This window comes from Pocillopora verrucosa, chromosome 10 (genome assembly GCF_036669915.1).
Source record: "Pocillopora verrucosa isolate sample1 chromosome 10, ASM3666991v2, whole genome shotgun sequence".
NCBI lineage: Eukaryota > Metazoa > Cnidaria > Anthozoa > Scleractinia > Pocilloporidae > Pocillopora > Pocillopora verrucosa.
In genome coordinates this window covers 9,328,978-9,339,749 of record NC_089321.1, presented here as the reverse complement: position 1 = coordinate 9,339,749, position 10,772 = coordinate 9,328,978, and the positions used below count along the sequence as shown (strand labels likewise).

The 10,772-nt window shown below is 37.3% G+C and overlaps 1 protein-coding gene across 1 annotated transcript; it reads left to right on the top strand.

The window, feature by feature from the left end:
• Positions 1-572: 572 nt before the first annotated feature.
• Positions 573-10,724, top strand: LOC131799200 (uncharacterized). Its single transcript, XM_059116901.2, has 12 exons — positions 573-744; positions 1,107-1,188; positions 1,515-1,699; positions 2,579-2,685; positions 2,965-3,087; positions 3,909-3,973; positions 4,152-4,246; positions 4,360-4,423; positions 4,756-4,854; positions 7,099-7,205; positions 8,684-8,945; positions 9,764-10,724. Exons 1-12 carry the CDS (start codon positions 637-639, stop codon positions 10,201-10,203), a joined length of 1,737 nt encoding a protein of 578 aa, XP_058972884.2. The 5' UTR covers positions 573-636; the 3' UTR covers positions 10,204-10,724.
• The last annotated feature ends 48 nt before the right edge of the window (positions 10,725-10,772 follow it).

Genomic DNA, 10,772 nt, shown 5'->3' with positions numbered 1-10,772 from the left:
CGTAATTCAAATGCATACTAAATAAGGGCAGGGGATATATGTATATATCCCTTGATAAGGGGAACCCCTTGATAAGGGGAACCCCTTACTGGTTAAGAAACATATGTCATGTTTTTGAAGGGGAACGCCCACTTATTTTGGTCTAAGAAAAGAAACTGGAACAGAAAGGTGAGCAGGAGATCTATTTTCAGTTTTCATTTTCATATAAAAGTTTCTTTGATGATCAAAAAATTTCCATTTGTTTACGAAGCTGAACGGTCTGGCGGTGACTTTTCTGATTATTTTCCTACGGTGGATACGGTGGATTGCCCAGTAAGGGACTCGCACTTTGACCTTGAGATTACTTCACAGGTCGTAACAAGTCTGGAACAGCTACAATGTTTAATTCATTTGTAAATTTCCTTATTTGGTCGTGGGGCTTGAAATAAGTTTGTATTTGACAAGAAGTCCCCGTGATTCGAACTGGGAGGGTAGGGTAGAAAATGACCAGAATTTCAAAAGTTCTCCGACATGGCTCAGAAGTTACAAAAAATATATAAAGAGAAAAATAGAAAATAAAGAAGATACATATTTCATATAGTTTTCGGTCTCTTGCATCAGAATCAAGTCACGCTAAGTCACGCGATTTACTCTTCAATGATAATCCTTACCCGAGAAGACTGGGACGAAAGTTGGTCGAGGAAGTACAGACTAAACCCTCGCGTGAAACAATACATTTTATCTAACATGGAAAAAGTTGCTCTGGTAGGTTTTTTGTCTGTCCTTATATAAAAAAAAGTGTAGCTGATCTTTTTTACTTTCAGATGAGTACATTCGTTTTGTTTTTTATTCAAGAGGCAGTCATCTGTTTTGTAACCTTCCACCTACATCGATTAAGGGGATGCAACGAGGCCTGTTCTGGATGTTTAACTTGATCCTAAAACTTTCCATTTCGCGAACTTTCATATTTGTCGCAAATGCACATTTTGGCCGTAGGAAATGGCATTATGCGTTTGGTAGCCATGCTTGTCAAATTTCAAAAGCTGATGGCTATAAATTATATCCTTGCTTGCTACTGTATTAGTGTCGTTCGTGATTTTTGTGATTCAATCCTCTTTACTTTACAGGTGACAGGCGGTAATCGTGGCATTGGCTATGCTATTGTTAAGAGATTGTGCAAAGAGTTTGATGGAGTAGTTCTCTTTACTGGTAAAATAGTTTCATGAGTAATTTGTCTTATGAGATATTCCAATTTTTCCAAATTTTATAATGTTGTCAGGATAATATTTTTTGTTAGTCTACATGTGAGTGGAATTGGTTGTATTATCTAGCAGGTTGAGAATCAAAAGATATAACTATAGCCTTGGTTCTACTAGCTCGTGGACCTTGTTTAAGGTTTTTTAATTAATAGTTGATAATGATAATGGTGATGATGGTTATTAAATGATGTTGATGACAGTGATCATATCATACCGGATCTTTACTTAACCAATGAGGGCTTAAGATAAATCACAAGTATTACCCAATTTTTACAGCAAGGGATGAGACTACTGGTTCAAAAATCTGTGGTGAACTTAATAAGGAATTAAATGTAACAAATATTCAGCACCATCAACTCGATATCACATCCCAGGACAGTATCAACAAACTCTACACTCACGTTCAGAAGACATTTGGGGGATTGGACATATTGATAAACAATTCTGGTGTCTTGCTCAAGGTGGGAACTTGATATATTGTAAGGTATTGGCATTGGCCCATGTTAACCCCTTAATTCCTGAGATCTGATTGTTAATTCTCTCTTCTAGCTGCCACACATTTCCTTGTAAATTAGTTCTGAGAATTTTGTGTTAGATCAAGATAACAACTTTTACCTAAGACATTTGAGTATTCTCATAACCATGCACACTGGATAATGCATGGGTATTGTGGGGAGAAGTTACTTGTTAATCACTTCTGGGAGTTCAAGGGTTTAGTAGTTTTTCTAGACATTTTGTTTATCATCAGTAACCTTCATTTGGTGCTAAAATTTGTGCAGGTGTTTGTCCATAGAAGTGTAGAAACAAATAGTTTAGCAGGAGTGAAGCTCAAGGAAAACTGTGAGCTTTGCAATTATATCAGCATTTTCTATTATTTTCAATTATATTTCAAACAAAGCCTTCTCCCAAATCAAATGTTAAGTTTGTAAATTTATTAATATAAACTGAGAAATATCTCTGCTATTCCCCTGTTTTCGTTGGGGCATATTCCTCCATGTGATGCATTTAGACCAATAGCATTAGAGTAAAGCTATTTTATAGATAGCACTGAATAATGTATAATTTCCAGATATTTAATTGAGTTCAATTCAGTTTACTGGTGTAATGGGAGGATATTGGGAGAACACAAGAAAAGTGTTGTCATGTTGAGTCAATCAGGAGGTTAGTCCCCTCCCCCCCTGCCCTCCTGTCCCCCCTCTAACATTTCATCAATATTTCCATGACATTCCACTGGTATCCATTAGTTTTTCTGGGTGTAGGAAGACAATATAGGAGTAAGGAGTCAGAGACAGTCACAATCAGAGTAAATATTCAAAGTTATTAATTGAATCCAACAACAGAAAACTGTGCCGTATGTTGAAAGAGCTGAGACAACTATAGAGACAAACTATTTTGGAACACTGAACATGTGTAAGAGCTTCTTCCCTCTCCTTCGACATCATGCCAGGTATTCTTTCTAACTAAGTGATATTATTCTTTATAACAGCTGTACAGAATTTTTGCACAGGCCAAAATGGCCAGGAATCACATTTTATGTCACTGTCAATTTTGTTGGTTGAATAGTTTTTATTGAGTGACTGCAAGGTCTGTACTGCAAGTAACAGACCTAGTTATTCCACCTTCAGTTTGACCCAAGAGCACTGCATGCACAGCATGTTTTCAAGGAACATCATAGTTCATGGTTTTACTGTTTTTCTTTTTTGTTTGCTCCATTTTTACTTGTCAGGGTGGTTAATGTATCCTCTGGGCTTGGAGACTTGCGTTGTGTTTCACCAGCACTGCGAAAGAAATTTTCCTCCCCAAATCTAACTGTTACAGAGATTACATCTCTCATGGAAAAATACAGGAGGTACTTTTCAAGTTTATATGAGACAAATTAAAATCACTTTAACCTGTTAATGCAATGATAATTTTGATCATGCATTATTTAGAAGTTGTTTGCTCATTAACTTGGAGGTATTATTGAAATTAGTGTCCCATGCAAGTTCAAACCCACATACAGTGTGTTTATTGGTAATAACATGAATAATTATCTGGCTATTCCACACTGTGATGTTTTATATTTGGATGTGGAGGATGTTCTCTTGTCTCTTTTTACCATTCTCTTTTGACTATATTTCATAATAAAAACCCTGCATGGATGATGTTAGAAATCAGTAGGAGTGTTCAGCCCCACTTTGTGATCTTGTTGAACATTATTAATATTATTCAAAGACAATATTCACATTCTTTCTACAAAGGGTTTTTCAATTTTAAGTCTTCCTCTCTAGCACAGGACAGAGCCATGGGGTGACTTAGAGTATTGCTACCTTCTCTATCCCTGGATAGGATGCTAGTTCATCACAGGTTAACCCCCCATCCCCACGCCACCTATAGCTTTTTGTCAGATTTCCTAGACAGTTCCCCAGTATCCATTTCTACTTCAGGGTGTAGAGAGGGACTGAAAGAGTAAAGTGTCTTACCCAAGAACATAACACAACAACTCCAGCCTGGACTGGAGGGAGACCTTTTAGCTATTATGGCCACAAAGGTTTCTTAGTGGAATTTGCAGTCACTCTTTCCCATGGGGTATTACATCTGCATACTGTCCTTTCAGTAACTGCACAAATGGCATTCATTCTGACAAGCATATATTTTCAATTCTGAGGAAATTCTTATTTTCTTCTATAGGGATGCTAAGGAAGGGAAGGTGACAGAGAATGGTTGGCCAGATGATTCTTCCTCATTCACTCCAGGTGAATGATATATATATATATATATATTAATTTACTTTCTAAACTGACTTGAACACACTACAACTTCAAATACTATTCATCTCTCTACATTGTTGTCATAAAAAGTTCAAAATCAATATTTTCTCATATCTGGCAACAATCATAACTCAACTGATTTTGAAAATAATTCTCTCATCAGCTTACAGTGTCTCCAAGATAGGCGTAACAGCTATGAGTATGGTACAAGCAAGAGAATTAAAAAATGATCAACGTGAAGGAATATTGGTTAATGCTGTGAGTATTGACAAGACAGACAGATCCCTTTTTCTGTGCCTAAATTGTGCTAAGAAATTTGTGTGTTCTCTAAATCCTGTTATAACATAACGGCCAATTTATGACAAATTTAGGTCTGTCCTGGCTGGGTGCGAACTGACATGGGTGGCCCTAATGCAGAGCGAAGCCCAGAAGAAGGTTAGTTCACTATTTATATAAACTTTTTTCACAATTTTCCTTTCCATTCTCTTTTACTCTTTCCATTTTTTTGTTTTTTTTGTTTTTTTTTTGGTCCCATTTTCTTTCTTTGGCTTTCAATCTGTATTTTTTTCTCTATTCTCTCTCCAACCCTAGTGGCAGGCAACCTGCGATGAATATTCATCCCTTTAGGAGAAGTCGACATTTTTCTTGTTATTCCAAGCTACAGAAACCACAGATAAGCATTCTCAGTGATGGGAAATAATGTCCTAAAGATTTACCCCCATTTTTAATCCATTTATACCTGTCCAATTCTATTTACTTTTCCTCAGGAGCAGACACTCCAGTTTATTGTGCCCTTCTTCCCAAAGGAACGACAAGTCCTAATGGAGAGTTTTTGCAAAACAGGAAAATTGTCCCTTGGCTTCCAGGCAAATTATAGTAATTTGTTTGAAAAGCCATACTTAGGTTTTTGCATAACATGCTTGCTAAAGAGATTAACCCTTCAACTCTCATGATCTGATTATCGATTCTCCCCTTTAGACTGCTACGCATTTCCTTATAAATCAGTTATAAGAATTTGGTTTTGGATGAAGACAAAAACTTCTACCTGTTAAGTTTGAGTATTCCTATTACCTGTTTGCTGGGTAGTGTATAGATATTGTTGGGAGAATTTGCTTGTTAATCACTTCTGGGAGTTAAAGGGTTAAACTTGATTCATCTGTACCAGTTAGTTCGTTTTGGTTGGCAGTTGAAATGTGAACGATAGCATTTTTGTTTATCATCATTCGTGAATTTTTAAAAATTTATTTTTTAGGGGGGAGGGGTAGGGGTAAGACTACTTAAGGAAGATAGCGATAGAATGTGACCGAAGAGTAGTTTCTCACTTCAGTGTGTGGTACCAATAAGTGTCAAATAAACCTTTGGAAAACAAATATTCTCGCAGCATAATGAAACACGCTAAAGACAAAATGGAGGCTTGATTACTAGAGCTCAAAAGCTTGGTTTGACCATAAATGGATGTAGCTTTGTTATAAATTGTTAGGAGGATTCTTGTGTGTGTATGTGAAGTGTTGTTGTTTGAAATAACCATTCACTTTCCATTTGTCACTTACAACTGTTTTGTGTAACAGATACCTTCCTCAGAAAATAAAACTTTCGCTTCAATATTAAGAATTCTTTTCCTAAGTACATACCATCTTTTGTAGACTCAACAATAAATGAATCATGTTCGTACAACACTTCCGAGAAGACTTTGGTGGTAAATTTGTTCTGTTTTCTTTCTTAATTCTTACGAATGTCTTCTTTGCGTTTGTATCAAAACCTAGAAGAATTTTTTTGTCTCGTCGACTGAAACTTACTTTGTATTTGGTATTTCAGTTACCAAGTTGAATTTTCATGTACGCTGCCGCTGTGATTCGATATGATTTGACTTTAGCCAAGCTATTCCCTCGTATTCGCTGGTAAAATAATTTCGATCGCAAAACTGAGGAGATTTTTATTATGCACTTTGGTTGTAACCAACAAACATGCCCTGTCAAATGAGAGTACCTTCAACGAAAACAGAGTAATGATAACAAAGAAAAGTACCAAGAAACGAGTAGCGAAATAACAAATTCTGGAATCGTTTATTTGCTTGAGTTTTGTGTTATGGCACAGTTAGGCAGATGATGTAACGATTTAATTCCCTGTCGTGCGTCAAAAACATGTGGTATTCAACTTTAGAAAACACCGGCAACTTCGGTGATACAGAACAGTCGAACGCACAAACGTTATGACTTTTGAAACATTGAGTTTGCCTTGGTTTTTAGCGAGATATCGATAAATGATTGCGTCGCGCAAAAAGAAAGTTTATTTGCTTCTGTCGTGGATGAAAACGTTATCAAATGACTTGGAACTTAGAGACGTGAGAAAGGTGGGGGCAGCTTGCCTTTAAAACGAGTTGCTGTAAACAGTTCAGTGTGCTGAAATCGCTTGATCAATAAATAATGTAATACGTACTTGCGAAACGTTTCTGACAACTTTAGCGATTGAATGAACCAAAAAGAAAGGAAATATTGGTCCAATATCACTCCCAGAATGTCCTTAACGATGTGATTAGATGAGGTTAAAACAAACCGATTAATTTACGAGCACAATGCGAGGAAACGTCTGCGAAACAATACGTCCATCTGCTGAATGAGTTCTGTATTTTTTATCTTCTAGTTTCTTGTTACACCTTTTTCTTCCATGTGGTATATCTTTAAAAATTACATTACAGCATTTTGTTTAATTAAGAGCACTTTGTTTTCTTATGAGAATTTTCCGCCCAATTTCCGGCAGGAAAACTGGAATGAAAGCAAATTAACTTCGAAATGGTTATTTTGCTATTCATTCATAACAAGTTAAAAATTGTTTAACTTTACAGCGCGAGGAAATTTCCTCGAACTTTTTTTATTTAAACCTTTAGCCAGCGTGGCACCGGGATTAATTAGACGGGATGTAACAAAGACTGAAGGATTAGTGGGCAAACAAAGTGCAATTTTTATGTTAATAGTTTTCAGATTTAATATTGCCCTGAAAACTGCTTTGTTTATTTTAAACACTTGTGAATATAGACCTCTCCGCTTACATCGTAGCCATTTCGTTTTATAGTTCTCCTATTCTTATGGAAAAATCTTCGACTTCTCCCTTAGTTCGTTGCCTAGACGAAGTACCCGGCTACGAGGAACGAAAGAACGACGTGGTGTTTTGCGGTTCAGACGCTCAACAACATGTTGTATTTTTCCCTGGTGATGTTCAGGTGAGGTCAACAGATTTTGTAGTTGGAAGCGTTAGGCTGAAAACGCCGAAGAATACTTGATCAGAACACAAGCCATTCAACTGTGATGTACGCGCGTGCAACTTCACGCCATTTCCAATTTCTCTATTTTTCGTTTGTGCGCTAAGTTGCTTAAGAAGTATTTTTCACGGTAATGTGATTCTGTTGTCTTCCATCGCGCAGTTCTGCTTTGAATTTTTTCCTCAATCCGACTTCTTTTCAGTTTCCATACCGACTCGAATTTTGGTTTGAACAGAATGCAGACCATCGCAAAATGTTTAAGAAACTCTGTATATAGTGTAACTCTTTTTATTTGAATGAGACATAAATGTAATGAACTGAACTAAGATGCTTTGTTTATCGAGCTGTTGAGTTTAACAGCTTCAAAATGGAAAGCTCTGTACCGAACGATTGATTCATCAAGCAATATATTCGATAAAAAGCAGATTTTATCAAACTGCATCATTGACAACGGAGCACAAACTGCTGACACAATGCAATTGATATTTTTTCACTGGTTGAATTAGTTTTCAACACATTCATCGAACTATCAGTACACTGTTCACTCCTTCAAACAAAGTCGTTTGTTTTGTGTTTTATATGTAATCCCTCAAGGCTTTGAAATACGTCAGTTTATTGTGTCAGATGTTCTTGTTATATCTTGTGGGTTTACAACATTTTACCATCAATGCACGAATTTCCGAAATGATCGATTTCGCTCGAGAAACCTTAACGATTTGAAAGTAAAACTTCACTTCCGTAAAACGAGCTGAACGCAACTTCTGAAAAATAAACAAAATTTGAAAGCACCTAATTGATGGGTGTAGAATTACGCATCTCTCGTTTTGAATTTCCTTGTTCGCGACCTCGATTTTTTCAGTGCTATTTCGAAAGACAATTTTATTGTTTTCAAAACGGAACGTTTAAGCAGAGGTTAAAAGGATAAAATTCAGGCCTCGAGTTTGAATCGCACGAGACAATCGTCTATTGTGAAATCCTGTGTCTCCTTGCCCTTTTCATGGCTTAGATTATTTTGCAAATGAAAATATAGTTCTCCTTCTTTCTACAATCCCACTCCAATTCATTTTACATCGTGTCTACTTTTCTGCTTTGTCTCGAAAAGTTACCGAACAATCGGTTTATTACCTTTGTCCAAGACGGTGTCCAACATTGACAACGATGTTGGCAGTTCAGAAAACAAGAGTAAGAATTTGAAACTTTTCTTAATTATCTTTGAGCGTTCGATTGCCATACTTAAAATTTTGACAAATGTTGATCAAAGATGACAATCGAGAGAATAAACGCTAAAAGGTATTAATAAAGGTTAATACCCATATACACAGAGTCTTCGCGGCAATTTGTGCTCCTCAAACATTCCGCTTTCAGCCTTACAAGCTCGATATGCGCAACAGGAACTGTCATCAATAGAGCGTTTTCAACTCAAATTTCTTGATTTTCAGGATTATGAAGAAAACATGGAGAGTCACAGAGATAATAAGAAATGGAAGCAGTGGAGTTTGGAGTCTACGGCGAAAATATTAGAAAGAAGATTTCCAAATAGCTTCGTATGGGTCATTCGTCCTTCAAGATATCATCAGAGCACTTTCGCGTGTTATCATAACTTTGTTGAAGCTAACCTGCTCGGTGTCCCTGATCATACAAATCACGATTACGGAGCTTTGTTTCACTTAAGAGCATTGCTGGAGTCTGCGGTGAAAAAGCGTAAGTATTCAGAGTCCTTTTGTTAAGATTAATTTCCGCCAAACGAACAAGCCCAGATTTGTGTTTGTTTCGCTTGCTGTCCAGTGGCGATTAGTCTTGAAAATTTGCGTCACATTTAAACCAATCAGAATCAAATTGTGCTCCACTCGAAACTTGATCACGTGCTCTTTCCCGCGCTCGGAACAGTTTACTTGTTTGTACTAAGAGCTGTCCTTGACTTCTTCTTTTTCTTCCTCTGTTCTGATTGGATTAGCTCTCCCTATTTTTTGTAGCTCAGATTTCTCTGATGTTCCTTGTCTACATGTTTTTTGTGGAAAACTTACCCCTGACTTTCCCAAAAATACTAGTCGCAAATTTTCAGCAGTTTTCAATTTAGTGTCAAAGGTAATCCGGGATTGCTCTAATTTTACTTACCTTTACTCTGTGATTGGTCCGGCAAACTCATCGCGCCATCCTCTCAACCAATCAGATGCAAAACTAACAACAATCGCAACCTGGTCATAGGCGTTTTCCCGCGCCTCAATCAGGCTGATGATAATGTAAACTTGTGTTCTGATTGGTCGATGGGATTACTTTGGTTTTGGTTTTTCGACATTTGATTGAAAACTGTTCGCTTGTCAACCAACGCAACCTGTTTACTCACCATATTTTTTAATTGAGGACGTTGGCATGTGTTCTCTCTTGACATTTATCTTTTTTCCGATGGTCGTTGCAAATTTTTTAGCTATACAATAATCTGGTCATAATTGAAAACTCGGACTAATTTTTCCTAGAATTATCAACCCAACCTTTAAATTCCTTTCCTTTTATCCATGCAGTTTTAGATGTCCCGAAAGAAGAGGAGGACCCCACGTTTGATTTCCCAGTGATTCTTGTTGGTTTTAGTAAGGGCTGTGTTGTTCTAAATCAAATTATTTACGAGCTCTACATGGTGTCCGCTGGAGTGGACTCACGTCTCAATGAATTTGCATCGCGTATTAGTGCCATGTATTGGTTGGACGGCGGCCATAGTGGCGAGTCGAACCTGTGGGTAACAGATGAAAAATTTCTTTACCACCTGGCTACTCACGTGCCAAGAATTCGTGTGCACGTGACGCCTTATCAGATCGGGGAAGAAACGCGGCCGTCGATTAAAAAGGAGCTAAAGAAGTTTGAGGACAGTCTTCGTTCGCTTGGCGCGAATATCAAGGTCAAATCTCATTTTCAAGGCACGCAGCCATATCTCGCTTTCCACTTTAAACTTCTTGAAAGTTTTTAGTGGAATTTGCAAATTGATTTGAAATATCTGGTTACTTAAACAGAACGACAAAAACTCCTGACTCCTTATTGAGTGTTTTTGAGAAGCTCCAGGGTTGAAAGAAAGAATGGGATTTGCACCGAAAAAAACAGATACGGCAAATGGGACCGGAAGATATCACAAGCGGAAATAATGGGTGTGAAAATGATGTCCTATGATCAGGAAACACTGCAGCCCCTCACTTGAACAAAGACACACCTACAGCTTATTTTGATACAACTATTAAGCCATTGATATTTCAAGTTGCGTTCACGTTGCAATTACCCTGAAGGGCATACACGTTCTAGATTAAAACATGTGACGATTCTAATCGATAAAAGCAAATGTTTTTCGGCGAAATTGTAAATAACATTTGCTTAAGGATTGCTGTGAGCCCCTCAGCACCCTGCTTTTTTTTTATTTATTGAGGGTTAATGGAGGGAGATTTGAAAATAATCCAGGGATAAGCCAAACATGTAAACCTTGGCAACAGAACCCTTTCACTCGTGTAATTTTTGTGATGCAGGCCGCAAGCGAGCCCTCGTTCCCAG